Raw genomic sequence first — 26,207 nt, forward strand, 5'->3', positions numbered from 1 at the left:
TGGCCGTGATGTTCTTGCCCCCTACCTTCACAATTTTTCTTTTGTTCCACTTTTTCTTGAAAGTTTTTACTACAATCTTCTTTTTCGATAAAGAGTATATATTAATATCGCGAAGATACCAATTACATCCAGCCTATGCAACAACGTATTGCCCTAGCGGCACTACGAATGCACACAGCCAAAAAAGAAAGAAGAATTACAAAAATTAAAAGTCCCGCTACAATGATTCAATCCTTGAAACAACAGCACCACCACCACCAAGACAACACATGAAGTCCAGCTCTTCAAAAGCGACGCCTCCAAGAAGGGAACAGTGCACAAACACCGTTATCGCCCGATCATAGATCTTAGGTTTTCACCCTGAAGAAAGTCTTCACTCTCAAAACAATGCCTTCAACAAGGTCGTTGCCAGGTACAACCAACTAAGGCCAGACCTTAGGTTTTCACCCTGAGAGGTAGGACTATGATCTTCTCCTGTGCAGTCGCCCCCACTTGCATGCCGATGCTCCAAGTCCCAGATCACCAAGCCAATTCCTCAACACCGCACTGACTCGAACCACCATTGCCAGTCCACTGGATCACGGTCTCCATGATATTCTCCGTCAGCACCATGGAACGAGAACATACCTCATGATATTAATAGCCAACTGAGCTTCGAAGCGCTCCCTCTGAGCCTATCAAGAGATGTACTCTAGGCCCGAACAGTTTGACGACAACGACTTCGACGACCCGGAAGAGAAGTCGGCGGAGCAAAGGTCCTTCGTCACTGATACGCGTACAGCACGCGTCCGTTGGGAACCCCAAGAGGAAGGTGTGATGCGTACAGCGGCAAGTTTTCCCTCAGTAAGAAACCAAGGTTTATCGAACCAGTAGGAGCCAAGAAGCACGTCGAAGGTTGATGGCGGCGGGATGTAGTGCGGCGCAACACCAGGGATTCCGGCGCCAACGTGGAACCCGCACAACACAACCAAAGTACTTTGCCCCAACGAAACAGTGAGGTTGTCAATCTCACCGGCTTGCTGTAACAAAGGATTAGATGTATAGTGTGGATGATGATTGTTTGCGGAAAACAGTAGAACAAGTATTGCGATGAGATTGTATTCAGTGTAAAAGAATGGACCGGGGTCCACAGTTCACTAGAGGTGTCTCTCCCATAAGATAAATAGCATGTTGGGTGAACAAATAACAGTTGGGCAATTGACAAATAGAGAGGGCATGACCATGCACATACATGATATGATGAGTATAGTGAGATTTAATTGGGCATTACGACAAAGTACATAGACCGCTATCCAAAGCATGCATCTATGCCTAAAAAGTCCACCTTCAGGTTATCATCCGAACCCCTTCCAGTATTAAATTGCAAACAACAGACAATTGCATTAAGTATGGTGCGTAATGTAATCAATAACTACATCCTTGGAGATAGCATCAATGTTTTATCCCTAGTGGCAACAGCACATCCACAACCTTAGAACTTTCTCGTCATCGTCCCAGCATTTAATGGAGGCATGAACCCACTATCGAGCATAAATACTCCCTCTTGGAGTTAAGAGTAAAAACTTGGCCGAGCCTCTACTAATAACGGAGATCATGCAAGATCATAAACAACACATAGGTAATAGATTGATAATCAACATAACATAGTATTCTCTATCCATCGGATCCCAATAAACACAACATATAGCATTACAGATAGATGATCTTGATCATGTTAGGCAGCTCACAAGATCCGACAATGAAGCACATGAGGAGAAGACGACCATCTAGCTACCGCTATGGACCCATAGTCCAGGGGTGAACTACTCACTCATTACTCCGGAGGCGACCATGGCGGTGAAGAGTCCTCCGGGAGATGATTCCCCTCTCCGGCAGAGTGCCGGAGGCGATCTCCAGAATCCCCCGAGATGGGATTGGCGGCAGCGGCGTCTCTGGAAGGTTTTCCGTATCGTGGCTCTCGGTACTGGGGGTTTCGCGACGAAGACTATATGTAGGCGGAAGGGCAGCCTCGGAGGCGTCACGGGGGCCCCACACAACAGGGCCGCGCGGGCCCTATGCTGACCGCGCCGCCCTAGTGTGGCGGCACCCCGTGGCCCCACTTCGTCTTCTCTTCGGTCTTCTGGAAGCTTCGTGGAAAAATAGGCCCCTGGGCGTTGATTTCGTCCAATTCCGAGAATATTTCCTTACTAGGATTTCTGAAACCAAAAACAGCGAAAACAGACAGCTGGCTCTTCGGCATCTCGTTAATAGGTTAGTGCCGGAAAATGCATAAATATGACATAAAGTATGCATAAAACATGTAGATATCATCAATAATGTGGCATGGAACATAAGAAATTATCGATACGTCGGAGACGTATCAGCATCCCCAAGCTTAGTTCCTGCTCGTCCCGAGCAGTTAAACGATAACAAAGATAATTTCTGGAGTGACATGCCATCATAACCTTGATCATACTATTGTAAGCATATGTAATGAATGCAGCGATCAAAACAATGGTAATGACATGAGTAAACAAATGAATCATAAAGCAAAGACTTTTCATGAATAGTACTTTCAAGACAAGCATCAATAAGTCTTGCATAAGAGTTAACTCATAAAGCAATAAATCAAAGTAAAGGTATTGAAGCAACACAAAGGAAGATTAAGTTTCAGCGGTTGCTTTCAGCTTATAACATGTATATCTCATGGATATTGTCAATGTAAAGTAATATAACAAGTGTAATATGCAAGTATGTAAGAATCAATGCACAGTTCACACAAGTGTTTGCTTCTTGAGGTGGAGAGAGATAGGTGAACTGACTCAACATAAAAGTAAAAGAAAGGCCCTTCGCAGAGGGAAGCATTGATTGCTATATTTGTGCTAGAGCTTTGGTTTTGAAAGCAAGAAACAATTTTGTCAATGGTAGTAATAAAGCATATGTGTTATGTAAATTATATCTTACAAGTTGCAAGCCTCATGCATAGTATACTAATAGTGCCCGCACCTTGTCCTAATTAGCTTGGATTACCGGGATTATCGCAATACACATGTTTTAACCAAGTGTCACAAAGGGGTACCTCTATGCCGCCTGTACAAAGGTCTAAGGAGAAAGTTCGCATTGGATTTCTTGCTTTTGATTATTCTCAACTTAGACATCCATACCGGGACAACATAGACAACAGATAATGGACTCCTCTTTAATGCATAAGCATGTAGCAACAATTAATGTTCTCATATGAGATTGAGGATATATGTCCAAAACTGAAACTTCCACCATGATTCATGGCTTTAGTTAGCGGCCCAATGTTCTTCTCTAACATTATGCATGCTCTAACCATTAAATGAGTGGTAAATCTCCCTTACTTCGGACAAGACGAACATGCATAGCAACTCACATGATATTCAACAAAGAGTAGTTGATGGCGTCCCCAGGAACATGGTTATCGCACAACAAGCAACTTAATAAGAGATAAAGTGCATAAGTACATATTCAATACCACAATAGTTTTTAAGCTATTTGTCCCATGAGCTATATATTGAAAGGTAAAGAATGGAAATTTTAAAGGTAGCACTCAAACAATTTACTTTGGAATGGCGGAGAAATACCATGTAGTAGGTAGGTATGGTGGACACAAATGGCATAGTGGTTGGCTCAAGGATTTTGGATGCATGAGAAGTATTCCCTCTCGATACAAGGTTTAGGCTAGCAAGGTTATTTGAAACAAACACAAGGATGAACCGGTGCAGCAAAACTCACATAAAAGACACATTGTAAACATTATAAGACTCTACACCGTCTTCCTTGTTGTTCAAACTCAATACTAGAAATTATCTAGACTTTAGAGAGACCAAATATGCAAACCAAATTTTAGCAAGCTCTATGTATTTCTTCATTAATGGGTGCAAAGTATATGATTCAAGAGCTTAAACATGAGCACAACAATTGCCAAGTATCAAATTATTCAAGACATTTTAGAATTACTACATGTAGCATTTCCCGATTCCAACCATATAACAATTTAACGAAGAAGATTCAACCTTCACCATGAATACTATGAGTAAAGCGTAAGGAAATATTTGTCCATATGCAACAGCGGAGCGTGTCTCTCTCCCACACAATGAATGCTAGGATCCATTTTATTCAAACAAAAACAAAAACAAAAACAAACAGACGCTCCAAGTAAAGCACATAAGATGTGATGGAATAAAAATATAGTTTCGGGGAGGAACCTCGATAATGTTGTCGATGAAGAAGGGGATGCCTTGGGCATCCCCAAGCTTAGACGCTTGAGTCTTCTTAAAATATGCAGGGGTGAACCACCGGAGCATCCCCAAGCTTAGAGCTTTCACTCTCCTTGATCATATTGTATCATCTCCCTCTCTTGATCCTTGAAAACTTCCTCCACACCAAACTCAAAACAACTCATTAGAGGGTTAGTGCATAATAAAAATTCACATGTTCAGAGGTGACACAATCATTCTTAACACTTCTGGACATTGCACAAAGCTACTGGACATTAATGGAACAAAGAAATTCATCCATCATAGCAAAAGAGGCAATGCGAAATAAAAGGCAGAATCTGTCAAAACAGAACAGTCCGTAAAAATGGATTTTATTGAGGCACCAGACTTGCTCAAATGAAAATGCTCAAATTTAATGAAAGTTGCGTACATATCTGAGGATCACTCACGTAAATTGGCATAATTTTCTGAGCTACCTACAGAGAGGCAGGTCAAAATTCGTGACAGCAAAGAAATCTGTTTCTGCGCAGTAATCCAAATCTAGTATGAACCTTACTATCAAAGACTTTACTTGGCACAAAAATGCACAAAACTAAGATAAGAAGAGGTTGCTACAGTAGTAAACAACTTCGAAGACTCAAATATAAAATAAAAATACTGTAGTAAAAACATGGGTTGTCTCCCATAAGCGCTTTTCTTTAACGCCTTTCAGCTAGGCGCAGAAAGTGTGTATCAAGTATTATCAAGAGATGCAGTATCAACATTACCTTGGGCTTTACCCTTACCTTTCTTGTTCTTTTTCTTACTATTTCATTTAGGGAATATATGTCTACCCCCGGTGTAGAGGTGAATTTTAGGGTGCCTTCTCCCACATCTATGACTGCTCCCAATAGTTTCAGTAGGGATCTTCCGAGTGTGATTTGTCCTGTTCCTGCACATTCAATAACAAGATAATCAATGGATATTGTTCTCCCAAGAACGGTTGTATGCACACCCGCAGCTATTCCTTTAGGAATTATAACAGAGTTATCAATAAGAGTTATTCCTTCTCCCCCTTCAACGAATCCCCAAAGTTTCAAAGATTCATGAATACTCTTAGGAATTAGGAAAAATTCAGACATAATATCACAGTTGGCATGAAGAGTTTGGTCACCGATAACAATTTTAATAGTAGGATCCCATAATGAAGGTTCATAGTTCACTAAAACTTGATCAAGACGGTTACGAACATATCTATAATTTTCATTCAAGCGAGATGCACTTGTCTCAAGAGTGTTTAATCTATTATAAATGCTAATAAGGGCTGAATCAAAGTTATTAGCTGAATCATGTGATGCAACCAACTTCTTTATGGCATTAAAAGCTTGATCCCCATTGCAATGAAGGAAATCTCCTCCCACTACAGCATCCAAGGCATATCTATAGCGAATCATAAGACCAAAATAAAAATTACTAAGGAGCAAACTTAGAGTCATTTGAGGTTCAGTTTTACGATAAGAAGTAAAAATTCTGGACCTAGCTTCTTTAAAACTCTCCTCATCCCCTTGTTTAAAAGTGAAGACAAATTCCTCAGGTGAAGAAGTAACAGGTGCAGAACTAGACATGGTAACAAAAGTAAAATGCAAGTAATTAATTTTTTTGTGTTTTTGATATAGAGTGCAAGACAGTAAATAAAGTAAAGCTAGCAACTAATTTTTTTGTGTTTTGATATAATGCAGCAAACAAGAAAGTAAATAAAATAAAGCAAGACAAAAACAAAGTAAAGAGATTGGATTGTGGAGACTCCCCTTGCAGCGTGTCTTGATCTCCCCGGCAACGGCGCCAGAAAAAGACTTGCTGGCGTGTAGTTGACGTGGGAGTTAGAAATCTTTGTGGTGTAACTTTTCTTCAATTCCCCGGCAACGGAGCCAGAAAAAGAGCTTGATACGCGTATAGCACGCGTCCGTTGGGAACCCCAAGAGGAAGGTGTGATGCGTACAGCGGCAAGTTTTCCCTCGGTAAGAAACCAAGGTTTATCGAACCAGTAGGAGCCAAGAAGCACGTCGAAGGTTGATGGCGGCGGGATGTAGTGCGGCGCAACACCAGGGATTCCGGCGCCAACGTGGAACCCGCACAACACAACCAAAGTACTTTGCCCCAACGAAACAGTGAGGTTGTCAATCTCACCGGCTTGCTGTAACAAAGGATTAGATGTATAGTGTGGATGATGATTGTTTGCAGAAAATAGTAGAACAAGTATTGCAGTAGATTGTATTCGGTGTAAAAGAATGGACCGGGGTCCACAGTTCACTAGAGGTGTCTCTCCCATAAGATAAATAGCATGTTGGGTGAACAAATTACAGTTGGGCAATTGACAAATAGAGAGGGCATGACCATGCACATACATGATATGATGAGTATAGTGAGATTTAATTGGGCATTACGACAAAGTACATAGACCGCTATCCAAGCATGCATCTATGCCTAAAAAGTCCACCTTCAGGTTATCATCCGAACCCCTTCCAGTATTAAGTTGCAAACAACAGACAATTGCATTAAGTATGGTGTGTAATGTAATCAATAACTACATCCTTGGACATAGCATCAATGTTTTATCCCTAGTGGCAACAGCACATCCACAACCTTAGAACTTTCTGTCACTGTCCCAGATTTAATGGAGGCATGAACCCACTATCGAGCATAAATACTCCCTCTTGGAGTTAAGAGTAAAAACTTGGCCGAGCCTCTACTAATAACGGAGAGCATGCAAGATCATAAACAACACATAGGTAATAGATTGATAATCAACATAACATAGTATTCTCTATCCATCGGATCCCAACAAACACAACATATAGCATTACGGATAGATGATCTTGATCATGTTAGGCAGCTCACAAGATCCGACAATGAAGCACATGAGGAGAAGACGACCATCTAGCTACTGCTATGGACCCATAGTCCAGGGGTGAACTACTCACTCATCACTCCGGAGGCGACCATGGCGGTGAAGAGTCCTCCGGGAGATAATTCCCCTCTCCGGCAGGGTGCCGGAGGCGATCTCCTGAATCCCCCGAGATGGGATTGGCGGCGGCGGCGTCTCTGGAAGGTTTTCCGTATCGTGGCTCTCGGTACTAGGGGTTTCGCGATGAAGACTATATGTAGGCGGAAGGGCAGCCTCGAAGGCGTCACGGGGGCCCCACACAATAGGGCCGCGCGGGCCCTATGCTGGCCGCGCCGCCCTAGTGTGGCGGCGCCCCGTGGCCCCACTTCGTCTTCTCTTCGGTCTTCTGGAAGCTTCGTGGAAAAATAGGCCCCTGGGCGTTGATTTCGTCCAATTCCGAGAATATTTCCTTACTAGGATTTCTGAAACCAAAAACAACAGAAAACATCAACTGGCTCTTCGGCATCTCGTTAATAGGTTAGTGCCGGAAAATGCATAAATATGACATAAAGTATGCATAAAACATGTAGATATCATCAATAATGTGGCATTGAACATAAGAAATTAACGATACGTCGGAGACGTATCAGTCACGTCCTTCGAGACGCTGAAGAAGGCCGAGGATGCCGCCAACGAGGCGCTGCACCAGCGGCTACTGGAGGGCGTGGCAACCCACCGAGCTCTGACGATCGCACGACGGATGGAGCGGCGGGCGACGGAGAAGCTGAGGAGTGCGGGACGAAGGCAACGACGGGGCCGGGCCATCAACCACCCCGAGGGGCGACAAGTAGTTTAGGGTCTTGTTCCTTGTTGTTTTTACTTTATTTCATATGTACATTATGTTTTTAATTGAATGAAAAAATTGTTGAAAAAATAATATGCCTCGGGTGGCTGGAGGCACACCCAGACACAAACAGATGCACAGTATAAAATGATCATTTTAGTATCCGCGAACGGACGCAGCCGGTCGATTTTGGCGTCCGATATGGGTCGGAACATGTAATCATAAGTATGTGTTCATTCAATGAACGCGTAGTCATAGAAATACGCGAAACTACTTTTTCTCTCATTTCCGCAAAATAGGTCTGGATCCGTCCGACCCCGCCACGCCACCGCCATGACCGACGCGACCCCCGCTCCCGCCAGCGGCTCAATGGTGCATTTCTTCTGGCTTTATTTTTTCTGAAATCAAATATCGAAATCTCGATCCGTTGTTGTGTTTGCAGAGGGTGTCATCATGGCGATCGAGCATCCAGGCATTTCTGCAGGCTCCACCGCAGTTGCAGGAATTGAGATGGATGGGGAGATGTCTCCGGAAGTAGAGGAGGATGATAACAGGGATGAGGATGATGAGGATCAGGGTCACGATGATAAAGGTAATGAGGAGAACAATAAAAAAGAGGAGAAGCAACATGGCAGTAAGAGCACTGAAGAAAAACATAAGAAACCTGTAACTCAGGCAGGTGTTATTCTTCCTGATGTGATCACTAAGGTGGTACTCACTTTACCGTCGATGAAATTTGGGTCTTTTTCGGATAGATGGAGTGACATGATAGAAGAAGCTCAGACTCATGCCATATCTTCCATGCAAAATACTTGCAGACGGCTATTCCAAACACCAGAAGGGAGTGAGAACGTTAGCAGGTCTGTTGGGCGAGAATAGGTTAGCAGGTTAACCAGATAATTGATGACGAAATGTTTTTCCATTGAATGCCTTGTAGGGGCATGGAAGTGATCATAGTTTTCTGCAAAAAAGCCTCAATCTGTACAGTGCACAAGGATACTGTCATCACTCGTGGGCCCTCTTCTTCCTGGGCGACTTTCCACGACCACCTAAATAGAGGGTGGAGGATCAATGCTTTTCATGACAGTCTTCTATTTTATAGTACGTCACACCATACAATCTACTAAATCTTCATAACTTCTTTGACAAACTTTAGCCGGTGTGCATTAATGTACACGTGCTCACAATACCACACCTCTATAAATTGCAATGGTGATTTTTTTTCTGAGAAAGCCAGCCGAAGAGAAAGTAGGACTTCTCTTGAGAACATAACTAGCTCATTGATCTTGTTCTCACCATTTCATTTTCATCTCTCCATGCACGTTGTACTGTTGCAGTAACTAGCTAGGCTTGAGAGGCAGCCAGGAAGTAAGCCCTGTTGTTATCTTAGTGATAATATATTGGGTGCTCCGCCAGTCCCGCCACATATTTTCATGAGAATAATTTAAATTCCGTGGCAGTATTTGGGCTTACTGCAACTCAGAAGGATAATATTTGTCGCGATGAGGATAGCTCTCTTATCGTGCATACGAAGGAAGGGCCTGATCTTTGTCCTTGTGGAATACATCATGGGAATCCAACACCGGATGTCCTCCTCTTTCACGAAGTCCTACTTTTTGTCATGTGAAAGGAGGCATTTTTTATTTGTAGTACTATGGGAGGAAGAAATTGACATGTTTTTTTAGGATGATATCTGCATTTATATATTAGGGGAAAACAGTACATGACGCATAACCAGGACTACAGTCCCAGTTTTTTTTTACAAACATACCCATGTAACGTGTAGAAATATCAACGAACCTCACACAAGTCATCTTCGTCAATCTGGAGACTTCACTGCAGACCTTCTTCACGTCTTCGATGCAACTGCCGCAAATAAAGGACGGAAATACTGCCCAACACATAAAGCAAACTCCAATCATCGACGCACATGAACATGACATTCTTTGCTGGAAACTTACACCAAATGGTAAATGCAATTCCAAAAGTGCCTATTGTGCTTGCTTACTGAGATTGCAAGAATTAGGAGAGCCTACTCCAACCCAGCTGCCACCAGCTATTTCTCAGCTCCTTAATCAGATTTGGAAGAGTAAGCAAATCATTCCAAGAATTCAAACTTGTGCTTAGCGTTTCCTTCACAGAGCTATTCCAACGGAAGCGCGGGCTGGTAAGTACTCAAAGCACATTAGTAAATTTTGCTGCAGGTGTGGAATGGAGGAGGACGATGTTCATCTTTTCTTCACATGTCACTTTGTCAGGATTGCTTGGTTCAGTGCTCCTTGGTTTCTACATACTGAGATTATTGCTCAAAACTGCAACTCTTTGCCTCAGATTATTTTGAAATTGCAAAATATGAATCATCAACATGGTTCCCTTCAAAATATTTTAACTTTCATGTGGTGCATTTGGAAATCCAGGAACGATTGATCTTTGATAGAAAAAAGGGAGCACCTCATCAGATCTATATTAATGCGCAGGGCTTTGCAATAATCTAGAATTGTATTCTTCTTCTGATCCTGTTTTTCGCGTACAGAAGCAGGTCCAAGCTTTCTCAACAAATCTTGTTCAACCTCCAGGAAGCACAATCAAGACAGACCAGACAATTACAGGACCCAAGTTCTTCTCTGATGCAGCATGGAAGCCGACAAAATCTCCTCGAGCACAGGGAAGCAGAAGGACAAGACTTGGCATTTTCTGCCAATTCCAAGAAGCCAACCACACCACGAAAGTTTTCATTCGGGCCTCAAAATGGTGATGACTCAATCTCCTCTCCAAGCAGAAGCAATGGCACTTGCCATGGCTGCAAATGTAGCATCTAAACTCATGCTCCAGCAAGTCACTTTTCTCAAAGACAACCTTTCACTTGCGGAAACAGCTGCAGCCAACTCACATACAGATCCGCTCGCCCTCTAGAATATTTGTCAGCAGGTTGTTACCTTCAAGCATGTCTCTTGGGTGCTTCAGCTGAAGGTATACAACATTTCTAGGAATGTAAATGGAGTAGCACAAACCACATAGGGCTTTGAAAGCCGCAATATCTACCTATCGCGGAAGACGGGATCTAAGAGCGGAGGTGGGAACATTGGCTGGGGTCGCACCCTTGCAAAGCAGGCTTCATCAGAAGGACGAGAAGGAAGGTCCAAAACGAAGCAAATCATAGAAAGAAGCCACACCACGAACTTCCACCACAACTAATTCGACGCCGACACCTGGAGACAAACTCCACCACGACAAGGAAGAAGCACGGGATGGACCGTATTTCTCTCTCACTCCTTGATGGTGTCGTACTGCCGTGTCCGCCACCACCGAGACGGGATTGGAGCGGGAGCACCGTATTACCAAACGTCGACATCACCGCCGCCAAGAAACAAACAAACTACACACCATGCATAGATTCTGGATCTCCTCCACCACACGGTGCCAGAGCAGCCGTCAGAGGTGAAGGGGGCCGGAGACCTCGCCGGTGGAAGAAACAGAATCTGCTAGAGCGGAACGATGGGCGAGAAAAGAAATCGTTCCTTTCTTCCTAAAACCTTGTTAGGACAAAGCAGGAGTACATGGCTCGTCCTGATCATCACAGTCCACTGCAACGAGAAATGCAACGGAGCCAAATGAAACGAAAAGGGAAATTTTACTACAAGACACCATTATTTTCTGTCGTTTGCTAAAACACACCGTCAGATTATGTCTTTCCAGCTACCATTACAATTTTGTAACACATTTGTCAAACCACACTATCTGTCAAAAAACAGAAAGTTTTGCATTTTTTTCTTCAAAACCAATCATAGCACGGTCATCCTAGCCAAAAGTCCAAAAATTTCTTTTAGACAGATGGTATGTTCAGTGACAGCTGGCAAAGACGTACTCAGATGGTGTGGTATATTAAAGTATACTAGATGATACCCGCGCGTTGCGGCGGAAATCTTTGCTACTCGGTAGAATTTTGTAAAATTGGTCAAGAGAACAACCTGATATATGATTTCCAAATGTCACATAATTTGGTTCCCACATCAGCGAGAATAATTACATATGGCATTTGTAACTTCAACCTGCGATCTTAAAGTACAGTCTGTAGTAGGAATATTTAAATGACACACATTACATGAAGACCTCAAGTGACTGAATTAGTAGCCAACAAACCGAGCTTGTTTTCCTGTCTCAAATTTGGTTCGATGGTAAAACAAATATTAGAGAATGTACTACTTATGAAATGAAGTTAGCATTTATTTGTAGAAGAAAGAATAGGTGAGTTATGAAGGTTAAAAATATGAATGTAAAACCAAATAAACCTTAGGCACTTCCAGTTGTAGGGTGCTTAGGGAATACATAGATTGTTACAGGTTGTTGCCTGGTTGTCCCACTTATTAGTATTCCAATGAATTATTCCACCTTTCGCAGACAATTAAAATCAGATAAAAGCAAAGACATGGTGACTGATCAGCAGGACTCACGTAATATAAGAGATGTTGAACATAATGTTTTTCTTGCAACCATGTTAATTTGATCAACGAATGAGTGCAAATGAGTCGACATTTGATTTGTGTACTGCTTTTGCAATGTATGTAATCAGAGATTGGGCACGTGAATGGAAAGGCCCCATTCCATCGTCTAGTAGCTCTGAATTGAAGGTTGCAGTCCACCTTCCGCTAGAATATATCATAGCTAGAAAGGGGAATCATATCAGAGAAGGATGTAAAGATAATTAATAATGGTATTCTGCGAGATATGCAATCCCTTTAGCCGAGCTGACCCACTTCCACTAACAAACAGAGATAACTTGAGAGAAAGTCATGGGCAATCATCGCATATCAATCAGCCAGAAAGAACACCAATTTTGGGGAATTGATCTATAAATATGTTTTTTTCTTTTGACAAATAGAATACATTATCTATAAATATGTGACGGGATGTTGATATCGGCCGATAGTTGTGATATTGATTTATGCGGCATGTTGCCAATCTCAACTGAAGGCGAGCGTATATTGGTACGAGGCGACCTTGGACATGAGCTCAGTAGTATCAATTACAAAAGCCATGCAAAATTAATCTACTCGTACAAATGTAGGAAAATGAGTACCTCCAATGCATGATGGCATCGTCTTCCTCGAGTGTTTCCGTACCATAGTTGAGAAAATATCTAGAGCAAATGTAATTCATCAATAGCATCTCACAGCAGGAAGGAATGACGCGAAACACCAATATGACAGTGCCACCGACGAACTCTCAAATCATCCAAATTTTAACCACTCCAGCAGTGCCACCGGGCCAATACAAATAAACCATCATAGTGGGGAGTAGATAGGCCTGAACTCACAAATCATCCATTTTTGATCACTCCAGCAGTGCTACCGGGACCGGGGAGAGAAGATCGCCTGGTTGATCTAGTGCCTTGATTGCAATGCGACAACGGGTGCGTGATCTGGAAGGACCGAAGGAGAATTTCGTCTTTGAGGCCTGGGATGAGGAACACAATCATCCTGTGGAGATATTGTATCCTGGTATATAAAAGAAGGGTACAATGAGATGCTACAGAAGGGGAAGAGATGTGCGTGTCATGGAATAGGAAGGGGAGAAGACGATGCAATATTTTGGTCGAAATCCTTCATCAGTTTCTTATGCATTTATTTCCGTGAAGCTGTAATGGGTCGATTATAGTGCCACTGGTCAGCGTCTGGAGTAATGACCTGGGATGCATGCGGTTAGTAGCTATTTTTTCTAGAAGTGTAGAGATTATAGATTTCTTTATGATGCAGTGGATGACATGGTGAATGATGGTGTAAGACTTGCGTGACTTGGCAAGTTAGGATTGGTCAAGGATGTTTGATGAGGTGGATAGACTGCATGTGAAGAGAAATGGGATAACCAATTAAGAATAGAAAGATTAAACGCTAGAAAATAATGGTTTCATGTTTTCCCATACCAAAAGGAAGTTAACGGAAGGCGTAATCAGGTTTACGTGTTCATTCGATGAACGCGTAGTCCTAGAAATACGCGAAACTATTTTTTCTCTCATTCCCGCAACATAGGTCTGGATCCGTCCGACTCCGACGCACAACCCCACCGCGCCACCGCCATGACCGACGCGCCCCCCGCTCCCGCCGGCGGCTCGCCGCCGCAGCCAGAGACCGGCGGCTCCATCTCCTCCATGGTGGCCTCATCCGCCTCCTCCGCGGCGGCGGCGGCCGCGGACTTCACGCGCCGGGGCGAGGCCTTCGGCGCCGACATGGCCGCCGCCGCCAGGAACGCCTTCGACACCGGCACCGCCCACGCCCACTCCTCCGCCATCGCCGCGTCCGATGCCGCCAACGCGGCCATGGCCGAGGCGCTCGCCGCCTTCCCCACCCTCACCCACGCCGCAAAGGTGCCTCCTTGGAACCATTCCCCTCCCCGATCCCCCCAAATTTTGCTCAAGCTCGAAACCAATCTCGTCCCCTGATCTTCTGATGCAGCAAGAGTTTGAATGGGTGAAGAACGAGTACTTGGCTCGCGAGCAGCTGGCGCTGGGCAAGATCAAAGGTGCTGAATTGTTGCTGAATTCGGATGGTTCAATGCTGCATTTCCGGCTGTATTTGTTGAAATCAAATATTGAAATCTCGATCCGTTGTTGTGTTTGCAGAGGGTGTCATCATGGCGATCGAGCATCCAGGCATCGCTGCAGGCTCCACGGCGGTTGCAGGAATCGTGCTGCTCAAAAGTAATAATCTCACTTCCTTGGAACTTTGGTATTGTGCGTGATAAATTTAAGCTGTTTGCATTAGAATTTATTTGCTTGTTATCTTGTTTGTTATTCACAAAGAAATATGCTACTTCCGTGTGGAAGGCTTTATGCATAAACACCTGTAGAGGATAATCTTGTTTCCTGGGAAATCATTGGCTTTATGGTATCATGTTGGATGAGGCTAAGCTGTGTGTATCAGAACTAATTTGCAATCATGTAGATATGGCTTGTAGCTTTTCATGGTATATGTTAAGCCTCCCTGAAATTCAGTTCAAATTAGCCAAGCTATAATGTGTAGATATAGCTTCTAGCATTTCAAGGTGCTGAATTACAGGGTTGTTGAAGTCTGCTCCATGATGTTCCATGAAGGTTGAAAATTTGGCTGTTTTTTAATATGCTGCTAAATGCAAGTATGACTGAAACTCAGTCGCTACTCATTGCAGGGCCAAGGAGCTACCTGATCCAACGTGTACGGCGTATATTTGTCAGCAAGGAGGCAAGCACTATATGTCAGTCTAGTTAGCTCATACATTACCTTATTGTGACTGGAAGATGTTATTTGCTAGCTTCATGTTCTTTAACCTACATCCATCATCTTGTAACTTTTCATCTTGTACTACGTGGTGACTAGCTATGAACCTATTGAACAACATTTTTTTATATGCATGTTCTGATACAATTTCTTCTGCTAGAACAAAAATGAACACAGTTTTATGTTCTATTTTGGTTCCTACAATCTTCGAGAGCAGGTTGCTTTTCTTTAGAAATGACTAGAAACTAGGTGGATTGTCTAACGCAAATTTCCATATTGTAGACTCTGCTTTCCGGCATCCAGGCTGAAGTGAATCACATGCGGCAAACTGTCAATCTTGTGTCAAATGAAAGTCAAAAACTGATGGTAAAATTACTTTTTTAATAAAACCGAGATGTTTTCTGTCAAAATTTGAGAATTATGTTCTATATGTTACTCATGGTTAAAATTATCCCGTATATAATCCAGGATAGAGCAGCAACAGCAGAAAAAAGATTCCAGAAAGGATGGAATACACTCAGGCATGTTTGTCATTGTTTCACCCTGCTATCATTTCTTTCCTTTACTTTCTTTTGCTTAATATAATACTGAAATGAATCTGCGCTTTCTCAGGGAAGAAGGGCGTGCCATTCAGAGTGAGCTGAAGCAAATTAGTGACATTGAAAACCAAGCAGTAGGTGCGTAGCAATTCCCTGAGATATCTCTGCTTTGTCTCATGATGCCCTTTGACCTTTAGTGTGAAAATTCTCCTCTTGAATCTTACACATGATAAATTGCTCCCTTGCAGGTCTCAAGGGAGTCCTTGATCAACTTCCGAGAGCACATGCATCTGAATTTCGATCAGAGGTCAGTACATGTAAAGTAGTTTGCATTCCATTGCACTACCGTTCTCCTTTTTAGCTAGGTACAGCTCATGTGCTGATGAATCTTAGTACCATAGTAAGCATGAACTTTGCAAACCATGTGCAAGAATCTGGCCACGATATATTACGCCCATCTCCCTTACATATCTGTGGTCATTTTGTTGATGAAGCTGTACAATTCCATAATATAAACTTGTCAAGATTGTTTTCTTTTCTCCTTGCAGATATCTGGCTTAGCCTCCCAGGTCAAGAAGGACAAGCGGGTGCTCAACTCTGCCCTCACGAAGATTGTGAATTACGGGGTCCCTATCTAACAGCATCAAGGGCCACACCTTTTTTAATCCTGAGGAAGATGAAGTGCAAGCCACTTGTTGATCTTTCCCAGAAAAAAAATCGTCTAAGAATGGAAAAAACAATAAGTTTTGTCGCTCTTGCAGACCTGTAAATGTGCTTCTGCTGCACAGATTCGTCACTAGCACCAGATGACTTTTTGCGGTGTGTGTGCTCACGGAAATGGGCTGATGTATTTTATTTTCTTGGTATGTATGGTTGGCAGTTCTCTCGTTATAGTATCTGTTTGCTTGCATGATGCTGCCATTTTCCATGGTACCACTAGAGGTAACATCAGTTTTTCTAAGGTACGAAATTTCCAAGTTCTACTTCTACCCACATATGAGATTCAAGATGGTGTACACATGAGACAGCATGAATTTGCCAACGTTTAACTCTTTCCAACAATTATTTTAACTATATGTGCGGCACTAGATTCAAATCCGAAGTCATTTCTAAATACAGATCCAATGACTTCAGTTTTGAACCACGTAATTCATGACAGTTACTCCTTGGTTAAATATAAATCTTGGCGTCTTCTTTTATATTTGTGGACGGATTGGTAAGATATGTTGTGGTCTTCTCCTTAAAACTTAAATCCAACTTGACTGATCCAGTGAGTAGGGTGTCTCTCCAGTCATTCTCGCGCTGTAACCTTATCTAACATGTCAAAAATTGATTGATTCACTTTATCGTAGGCGGCAGAGAAGACTGCTAGTTCATTGTTATGCTCGTTGGTTTGTATGTTCACAATTGCCAAGGTCAAGGTGTGAGCCAGAAAAGATGTGAATGAACAACCTTATTATGACCTCAACTGGACAATGTTCAGAAACAATCTCAACAAAATCTGTAGCAGTTGGAAGCAAATCATCAAACGCTGACATAGCAGCTCCAGCAGAGAAACCTACATTCATCATAATATCAATGACCACCATGCCATCACATTTACCGACTACTGCCCGGTTGCATCTGGCTGAAGCAGCTAAAGCAACAAGAGCCCTGGCAGAGCGCCATGCCTTCTACAGAAAAATCATTCAGAGGCATGTGCCGCTGCTGCCGATCCTGCTGTTGATTTTACCAGCTTGTCATCTGCTACTTGGTGGCACCCTATCCATGAATGTGCCTATATATAATCACAGGACCAAAATTTGTTGGAACTAACACTTTGGACATCGAGGCCATAAGAACAGTTAGTCTACATTACATAACAGAAAAACAAGATAAGGGGAAATGAATTAAGGAATGGTGGACCACCATTGGTGGTATATAACTTCATTTATGCTATTTGCGTGTTTCATGTTCTACGACATGATTCAGCATATTTGGCTAGCAGTATATATCAGTTTGCTTACCAAACTAAAGCCATATAAGTGCGAGGAAACAGGAACTTACTGGAGGTCCATCACCAAAGCAAAGCTAGTAGCGAATCATAGGCTTTGAGCTTCAGAAATCATATAAAAGCGAGATCATGCAGAAATGCATGGACACATAGATATGACACTGCATGCTTCGCCATCCACCTGCTTAGCAGCATCCTAAAGCCTCCTCAGGTTGGCACAACTTCTCGCGGTATGATGCAATGTAAATGTCCTTTCTGATCCTCACAGTATCTGCAAAGGAAACAATTCGATTTATTCAGAAAAAAAAGGTGGAACTAAATGGTTTTGAATGCACTGTACAAACAAATCACATAACAAAGGACAATACTCAATAATAATATCCCATCGTTTACTGCTGTACCTACAAACCGATTATGTATTACACATCTGATGTGGGCATCACTTGTATACACATTCCATATACTATAATTTATGCTGAGTACTATAGTTCAAATTGACACAAGAATTCAAATGAAGGCAGTGGTCGACAGCCACTGGGAGCAACATATGGAGTGTGAGGAGTTTTACCAATCAGTATGTTTTTTGCTGATCCATGCCAGCTACTAAAAATGGGTATTTGAAATCGGAATGATACGAAATGTCAGCTACTATACTGTTAAGAACACAAACTGTAGCTAGCAACTGAAGTGATGGTTATCCACGCACAAATAGTCTACTCTATCCATATGCGTACTGATATATAGGAATTGGCTAGAATCTGGGCGGAGTTTCAGCTGCACAAATAAGACTAGTAAAATTGAGAGCTGATTCAAACAAAATGCAGTAGGCTTAACTCCTACAATCTCACATCTAGTATATTTAGATTAGTACTTGGTGAAGATGCAACAATAGCTACTTCATACTATCATGCCGTTCGTCAGTCTCAAATGGAAGATGTGTGATTTTCCTGTGTACAAAACCCAAGGCAGTCGTACAAGTGATGAACATGAAAGAAAGGAAATAACCTTTTATGCCCTAGTAGCTCTACACCATTAGCATCATTTTTTTTAAAGAATGGTGTTTTCCTTATAGAAAAAAATTTCAGTTTCTCTACAGAGAATGGTGATTTATTCACAACAGTGTATTCAAGTGACGCAAAGTTGGTTCCAATCTAACATTGCACCTAAGGTGATACAATAGCAATACAATGAAAGACAGCCAGCTCAAGTGGACTTGAATTATGTTCCGTTTATCTATTCAGTTTATTTCCAACATCTAAAATATGAGAATGCTTAGCTGCTGCTACAGTTGAGAACAAAATATTTGCAGAACATTGTCTCTTGGAAAAAAGGATAGGAAAGCATCAGCAGTTTTACAGTGAATCATAGTCTGTCCTATAATTGCACATATCTTTCACAACATGGGAGGGGACTTGAGATTTAATTTTGCTGGCAGAATGCACCTACTAGTTTGAGCCTTTATATATCTCCTGGAACATTGGCAGCCCACCAGGTTCTTTCCTTAAAGTATCATGTCGATCGCTTTCCTTTCAGTATAACCACGTCGAGCGAGATGATGAACGCCTGGTCGACGCCCGGGTTGACCCTCGCCGTGTACGTGTGCCGCCCCAGCAGCGCGCCACCCGCCGTGTCCTGCCTGCCGGGTGATCTGCGCGATGGCGTAGTACCCGTCGTCGCCGCGCGTGGCCCTTAGCGGAGCCGCTGATGACGATGTCGGGGACCCGCTCGCCGGAGCCGTTGCTCGCGAGGAAGACCCGCACCTTGGTCCTCGCCGAGAGCAGTCGCTGGAGAGGGTAGACGGGAGATGAGAGGAGACGGGTGAGGATGCACCTTCGCAGGCGGAGCATGGCGGCAGGAGGCGGCGTGGCGGCAAGCAGAGAGACTTCCGCTGGATACGCTGTAGAAAGGGGAGCTCCTATTCTGCGCCCGCTAGACCTCCGACGCCCGCCAAATGCCAACTGATTTATTTAGTACCTACTCAGTCAATAAGTTCTCTTTGTACAGATAACATTTTGGGCGGGATCGAGTTCCAGTACCTTATGGTTTGACAGAACGCATGCTGCTTATTTCCCGAGTCAATAGCACCAACCTATTCCCTCAAAAAACAAAAATATCACCAACCAATCCAGAGATGGCATCAGTGATAAAAGAAGGGAAACTTATTATACCCTATAATGGCATCAGTGATACCAACAATCGATGTGGGTTGAGAATCAATCAAATGCCTCCACTAACATGAGCTCACCTGAATTTAATTTTCAAAGATGTATTTAGCAGTCAATGGGAAATGGTAAATAACGGTGCAAAAACACAACCTGACATAAGATCGTAACAGTCATATCTTCCAAAAGAAGGGTCATAACAGGCACACTCTTCAACTAAATAGTGGCAAAATCAACAAAGCCAGAAGAACAATCCAGTATGTATGTATATGAATCACATATAGATGAAAATCTGCTGAGACATGGTAAGGGCTAGGCCGAAGTCTGGAAAAGGTTAAACTCACCCCTTGCTTCTAGTGTTCAAATTTGATGATCTTTCAGAGCCCTGTTTAGTATAATTGTACACAATGACAGCTTAATTGAGCTATCATTTGATACGACCAGACGAGTTCCAAATGATTTACTTAGTCCCTGTTCAATCAATAAGTTTTATGTACAGATAACATTTTAGGTTGGAGCGAGTTCCTGTACCTTACCATGATCATCGGTCAAACAAACTGTACATTCAAAATACATAGAATCAAAGTAGTATACAGTTCAAAATCTTGAAATGACCTCTAAAGATGAAACTTGTGCTATTCTCGGTTTCCGGTACCATCACAATCCTACCTAACATATAGTAGACGCCACACTACAAATCAAAAAGCACATCAACAAAACCCAATAAGGTAAACAAACAGAAATGGAAGTAAGGTTGCGTGGCATAGATTAAGAAAAGAATATTCTAACATCAATTTTACCAGGCAAAGTTTTCGTTGATTTTTTTTTGTGTGTGGTAACTGTTTGGGCCATCACCAAACAAAACAACCTCTGCCACTCATAATGTCGCATATCCAATAGGGCGTCCAGTTATTCTCACAACTACAGTCTGATCCTTCATGTCAACCTATTAAGAACACAAGTACACGCTATGCACAGTATACACTTGTTTAATTAAGTTTTGTCAGGGCAACAGATGAATACCTTGGTAGGGTCCCTCATTTAGCTTCTATTTGAGCTACAAGACACAGAGGCAAGGCAGGGAAATCTATAGAAGTAATATTCAGGAGATCAACATCCTTCGAATTCTAAATATATTAGTAATACCCAGGTTCAGTTAAATATTGTAACAGTATGCCACCATGTTAAGAAATCAAATTTTCAGTAAGCGGAGAAGGAGCTCAGTGTCTACTTGCCCTGCAGAAAATTTATATAGGAAAGCCTCGCAGGTAACCACCTTGCAGTTTCTTTTGAATTTTAATTGTTTGAAGAAAGAGTCAATACGGAGTATATAGGAAACAGTATAACGAAAAACAAATCATTGATAGGAACAGCAGATGCAACAAGGAGATTTTCAAGATAAAATAATTTACAGAGATCTAATATCAACAATATTCAATTGGACGGCCTCCATGTGTTATTATTTTGGTGCACATTTAAAGTATGAGGTATAAATGAAACATACATCAGGGATTTTCTGTAGTTGGGTGTTTCCAGGCTCAGGTTGCAGTATCAACTTAACATATTTATCCACTTATTACTTAAAAGGAGAAGAATATAAATCCATGTCAACTCAAGAAATGAAAACGTGTGTTGAATTGCCCTCTACTTTTGAGCAATGTAGATTGTCTCTCCCAGTACAGATATGAACAGCCAGATGTTCCCACATCACTGAACATGCATCAATGTTGCTCAGTGAAGAATCAATACTACAATTAGGCATGTGGAGGTTGCAGTTGTACATGCACAGAGCTCTCCAAGGTTTATCTCAATTATCATATAAAAACATGAGCCAGAAATGGATATGATGAAGAACCTATAATTAAAAAATATAGCTTAGAAGACCCGCTGTTAAAACATCTAGAAGATTTGCTTCAAATATAGTTGTGATTGGACACTTTAATAGGTGAACAGGGTGGAAATTTTGCACACTGCAAATTTGGGTTACTAGTAGATGACTAATATGACATTTCATAAAAAAAACACTATAAGGTATCATTTACAGGTGTGCTTCCCCAATGGTCAATACAAAAGTATGTCAAACACAGGCAATCGGACCTGAAATGTTTGCTAGTTAGCAGCTTGTGAAATAGAACTATGAAACTTCACATAAACGAGTATATCTCTAGGTTATAGGCCTGTTTCTCAATTGATTTCTTAATACTGATGGGGAGAGCTATGTCACTTTTATAAATTGCAGGGACAGCTGAGAAATAATAATTTATGATGTGCTAGCGCAAACACAAAAAATCTTGCAACAAACCACAATCTAAACTGAAAAAAGGATTTTTGATGCAGCGGGAATTGCCTGACCTCACACATTTTTCCTTCCAACATGTACTTAACATGAGGATGAAGAAGCTCATAGGCATGCCATGTTTTCTTCTGACTATAATATGACATGGACATACCAGGATCAAGGAAAGGAAGTATCACTACCATAATTCATCAGCAGTTAGCAACGATGAAATAAGTATGTAAGAAAGATACATAGCAGAAAGCAGACACATTGTCAGGCAAAGAACATTGAACCATGAATTACAGCTTGCATCGCAGAGCAAAATCTTTGTTGTGCCATTCTTCGTTACCAGCTTCCATAAGGTCATTCTTGGTTCATGTAAATCTGAATCTAGTCGGCATTTTCCCTCTACAAGCTGCTGCATAGTCTTGAGCGAGTTTCGGTGCAGCTTCCTTGTGAGGGCATATGAACTTCTCCATGAATACCTTCTCACTGATCATGAGAACACTATAGTAGTCTCGGTCTTGAGGTAGCAATCCATTTTCCTTAAGAAACTTAAGGACATAGTACCGGGGTCTGATCCGTCCCTCCAGGCTGTAATTGAGCATTACAGAGCGCTGAGCAATGTATGCCGGTGCCAACCCCGCATCAGAGATGAGGAACTTTGACGTGCTCTGCAGAGACTCCTTAGATCTGATGAGCACCGCTGGGGCCTTACAAACAGCAATGCGCACTTGAGCATCCGACCACCTGAACGTGTTCTTCAGGTACTCCAGTTTGGCGGCGATCTTCTCCTCGCTGAGCAATGCGACAGCATGCAGCATGTGCCTGAACATCGCAGAGCCAGGGGGTACACCAAGACCTTGGGCAGACGCCACCATCGCCTGGACGTGCTCCGGGTTGGCGCCGAGCAACCGTGGCGTAGAGAGGAACAGCTTGGAAATATCGCAATCACCGAGCCCGCATTTCCGCAGGAACACGACATTGGGCTTGACCACCTTCTCGAGGCTGCATCCAAAGAGACTGGCGCTCTTCTTGAGGGACCTGACGAGGTTCTCGACGGAGCCGAAGAGCGACACGTAGTACGGTAGATTAGAGACCACGGACCTGCAGCGGGAGATGGGGCGGCCGAGCGAGACGAAGCGCGCGACCTCAGTCTGTGCGAGGCCGTGGCCGGCGAGCCCGGCGACGACGGGGGCCAGGGTTTTCTCCACGTTCGCGCAGAGTAACTTGGGGTCCTTGGCGACGGCGGAGGCCACGTCGGCGCTCGAGAGGCTGAGGCCGGCGAGGAAGGCGAGGACGGCGTCGGGATTGGTGGGGGACTTGAGGTGGGAGAGCTTGGCGGAGGCCTTGAGCTCCTGGGCTCGGGTGAGACCGCAGGTGCCGACGAGGTAGTCCTCCACGGCGAAGCTAGGGTTTGGGGAAGCGGCGGGCGCCGCGGCGGAGAGGAGGCGGTGGAGAGATGCTATGGGCGAGGTGGAGGGAAAAGAGAGGAGGCGGTGGAGGATGGTGCGTCGTCGGAGCATGGCGGCGCCGCCGCGCGGGCTGGGAGGGAATGGGGAACGATGGCCGGCTGGGGGGAGAGCGACTTTGATTCCGATTCGGAAGGTCTCCGCCTTTGATTCGGGAAGCTGATCTGCATCAGTGGGCCGCGTCAGTCTAATGTTGCCTGCTCTATAGTGACCGGCCCGGCGCGGAGTCCACCGACAAAGAGGCGGACTCCACCGACAAGAAGGTCTCCGCCGGAGGCCCGCGAGGGGCTCGGTCCCGCTAGCTCGAGCGCCGCCGTGGGGACGAGGAGGTGAACGAACTCCTCCTCCTCCGCACGAGCCTCATCACCGGCGCAGCCTCTCCTCCTCCGCTAATCCAACGGATTCGTCCGTGCGCAGGTACCTCGTCGTCCGGAACGTGCCGCGCCGGCCCTCGGATGCGGCGACGAGCTCGGCACCCTGCTCTCGACGCACGCGCGGCCCACTGGAAGAGTGAGCCAGCAGCGACCCTGAAACATCGACCAATTAAGATGCATTAGTACTAGAAAGCTAAGGCTGGCCATAGTGCTAGTATCATAGCTAGTATCATACATATTGGTCCCACAAAAATGCTGATGTGGCAGCCAATTAAGGAGGAGAGAGGAGATTAGAGTAACATAGGTGGATACTGTATCATAGCGCATGTCACGAGAGAAATTAATGTCAAATAAATCATGTGCACACATTTGCATTGAGATTCTAAAAAGTAATAAATATAGCATAACTATGATACTACTTCGTGACACTAACCACTATAGAGATTGTTGGGGGGATGACCCCCGGTATGCCAAAGGCATGCCAAACCGGATGGTTTGGGCCATCAAGATACCGGTTTAATGTTCGTACCGGAACTAAAAGATAAGAGCTTAGCTAAGTGGAGCTAAGCCGGTATCCCCAAGAGGAGTATACCGGAACCAGGTAAGAAGATACCGGGTTACCGGAAGAACGAGCAGGTCGGCAGGACTGGTCAAAGATTCTCTCCAGAGCTAGAAGACAAAGATGAGCTAAGCAAAGTAACTTTAGACGAAGGGCCGACGATAAAGAGAAGGATGACGGTCAAAGAAGCCGGAGGACGTCGGCATCTCTGATTAAAGAGGACTCCGGTGTCTTCTATGATTAAAGTAGCTTTGTAAAGTAGTTTGTCTAGTCAAAGATGCCATTAGGGTTTCTTGCCCTGTAAGCCACCTCTCCCCTATATAAGGAGAGGGGGCAGCCCTTCTCAGACAGGGACGCGCGAGACCACAGAGAGATCTGTGAATAGAACTTGTAACCATGTTGAGATCAATGAAGCTAGCGATCTAGTAAAGAGTTCTTCCTCTTGTCTCTCTTCTTGTTTACCGACCTTTGGTTGTGTTCTTGAGGAAAGCATCCGGAAGTTCTTCCCATCTAATCGCAAACCCTCCCCCGAATCCTCTTGCGTCCATTCGGCCCCAACTTAAGCCATCCTATGGCATCTGTCCGTTCACCACGACGACAGTTGGCGCCCACCGTGGGGCATGAAGTGGCGCATGCTGGAATACATATTCGGGCGGGCATCCTCGAGTTCGCCGGCGAGCGGACGGTGTCTCGCGCTCGTTCGGAGCTTCTACTCCATCGACTTCATCAACGACAACGCGGGCTGCTTCGCCAACGGCGGCATCTTCCCCAAGAACGGCCGCATCATCGAGTTCGGCAGCCACCGCGTCTACTTCGGCACCGTCCCCGTGCGCCAGCGCCTCTCGCCGGTGCTGGTGGCACCGGACCCACCAAGGTGGCTTTGTGCAGGCCGCGCCGCCGGAAGCGTCGAGGTGATGATGGCTGGCGTAGCCGGCGCGGGCAAGGAGGCTGCGGACGAAGTTGCTGGTCGTGCGGCTGCGACCCGTGCGGCCAAGCCACCACTGGAGCGCGACACCGGCGCGGCGGGAGCGTCTTCCGCACCACCGGCAACACCTCTCCGAGCGGCGATGAACGCGCCGGCAACCCCCATCGCGCGGAACATCGATCCGACGACGGCTCGAGGCGGAGCCGGAGGCGCAGCGCCGAGAAGATACTCGAGAGCGGCAAAGACGTCGTCGGGGCGCAGCGCGAGCTGAACCTAACCGTGCGTGAGTATAACGCTGCCCATGGCTTTGCTTCGTTAGCGCTCATGCTGCTAGGATACCGGAAAACCGGCTTAAAGCTCGCAATCTAGATCGGGATCTGCGTAAGGAAGTTCTTACCGGCAAGAGTACCTCCGCATCCGCTAGCATTGTAGAGAAACCTAAGTACGATGAGCCCGGATAAAACCATAAAAGCTGCTAAGGCTGCGCGTAGATCCGTGTGACTCGCTACCGGAGAGGCTCGGCAAAACAACAAGAGCGTGTCGAGAGACGCTGCTAGACACCGTAGAGCAGCAGAACGGCGAGACGCCTAGCCAAGGCTCGAACAAGGCTATAGCCTCGAAATCCGCGCGTTCAACAAAGAATGCCGGAAGCAAGTCCCATGGGCAGGCCTCGTCCCCACGTCCGGACGGAAGAAGAGAAAAAGAAGTAAATGCACGGCAGATGA

At 44.3% G+C, this 26,207-nt stretch overlaps 2 protein-coding genes and 2 long non-coding RNA genes across 5 annotated transcripts; 1 reads left to right on the plus strand and 3 right to left on the minus strand.

Annotated features, from left to right (window-relative positions):
- The first annotated feature begins 14,003 nt into the window (after positions 1-14,003).
- Positions 14,004-16,608, plus strand: LOC124686216 (RGS1-HXK1-interacting protein 1-like). Its single transcript, XM_047220206.1, has 9 exons — positions 14,004-14,291; positions 14,380-14,446; positions 14,547-14,624; positions 15,092-15,144; positions 15,463-15,546; positions 15,649-15,701; positions 15,793-15,857; positions 15,968-16,026; positions 16,268-16,608. The coding sequence occupies exons 1-9, from the start codon at positions 14,004-14,006 to the stop codon at positions 16,355-16,357; spliced, it is 837 nt and encodes a 278-aa protein (XP_047076162.1). The 3' UTR covers positions 16,358-16,608.
- Positions 16,609-17,154: 546 nt separating this feature from the next.
- LOC124686217 lies at positions 17,155-19,267 on the minus strand. 2 transcript variants are annotated; one of them, XR_006997756.1, is made up of 3 exons: positions 19,159-19,267; positions 17,766-17,983; positions 17,155-17,496 (listed from the first exon to the last, which is right to left on the minus strand). It is a non-coding gene; the product is annotated as an uncharacterized LOC124686217 (long non-coding RNA). The 2 variants fall into 2 exon arrangements; XR_006997755.1 differs by having other exon boundaries at positions 17,766-19,238.
- A 337-nt stretch (positions 19,268-19,604) lies between these two features.
- Positions 19,605-20,069, minus strand: LOC124691549. The gene is made up of 3 exons (XR_006998991.1): positions 19,881-20,069; positions 19,749-19,801; positions 19,605-19,670 (listed from the first exon to the last, which is right to left on the minus strand). It is a non-coding gene; the product is annotated as an uncharacterized LOC124691549 (long non-coding RNA).
- A 2,191-nt stretch (positions 20,070-22,260) lies between these two features.
- On the minus strand, positions 22,261-23,678 carry LOC124686218. Its single transcript, XM_047220207.1, has one exon. The coding sequence runs from the start codon at positions 23,676-23,678 to the stop codon at positions 22,527-22,529; it is 1,152 nt and encodes a 383-aa protein (XP_047076163.1). The 3' UTR covers positions 22,261-22,526.
- Positions 23,679-26,207: the final 2,529 nt, after the last annotated feature.

Source organism: Lolium rigidum, chromosome 2 (genome assembly GCF_022539505.1).
Source record: "Lolium rigidum isolate FL_2022 chromosome 2, APGP_CSIRO_Lrig_0.1, whole genome shotgun sequence".
Lineage (NCBI taxonomy): Eukaryota > Viridiplantae > Streptophyta > Magnoliopsida > Poales > Poaceae > Lolium > Lolium rigidum.

What these genes read in the sequence shown, in the direction of transcription:
- LOC124686216 (XM_047220206.1), top strand. Translation starts at nt 14,004, where the DNA reads ATGACCGACGCGCCCCCCGCTCCCGCCGGCGGCTCGCCGCCGCAGCCA. An exon ending in CCCTCACCCACGCCGCAAAG is followed by an intron (nt 14,292 to 14,379) that starts GTGCCTCCTTGG and finishes CTTCTGATGCAG; the next exon opens with CAAGAGTTTGAATGGGTGAA. An exon ending in ATGAAAGTCAAAAACTGATG is followed by an intron (nt 15,547 to 15,648) that starts GTAAAATTACTT and finishes TATATAATCCAG; the next exon opens with GATAGAGCAGCAACAGCAGA.
- LOC124686218 (XM_047220207.1), bottom strand. Translation starts at nt 23,678, where the DNA reads ATGCTCCGACGACGCACCATCCTCCACCGCCTCCTCTCTTTTCCCTCC.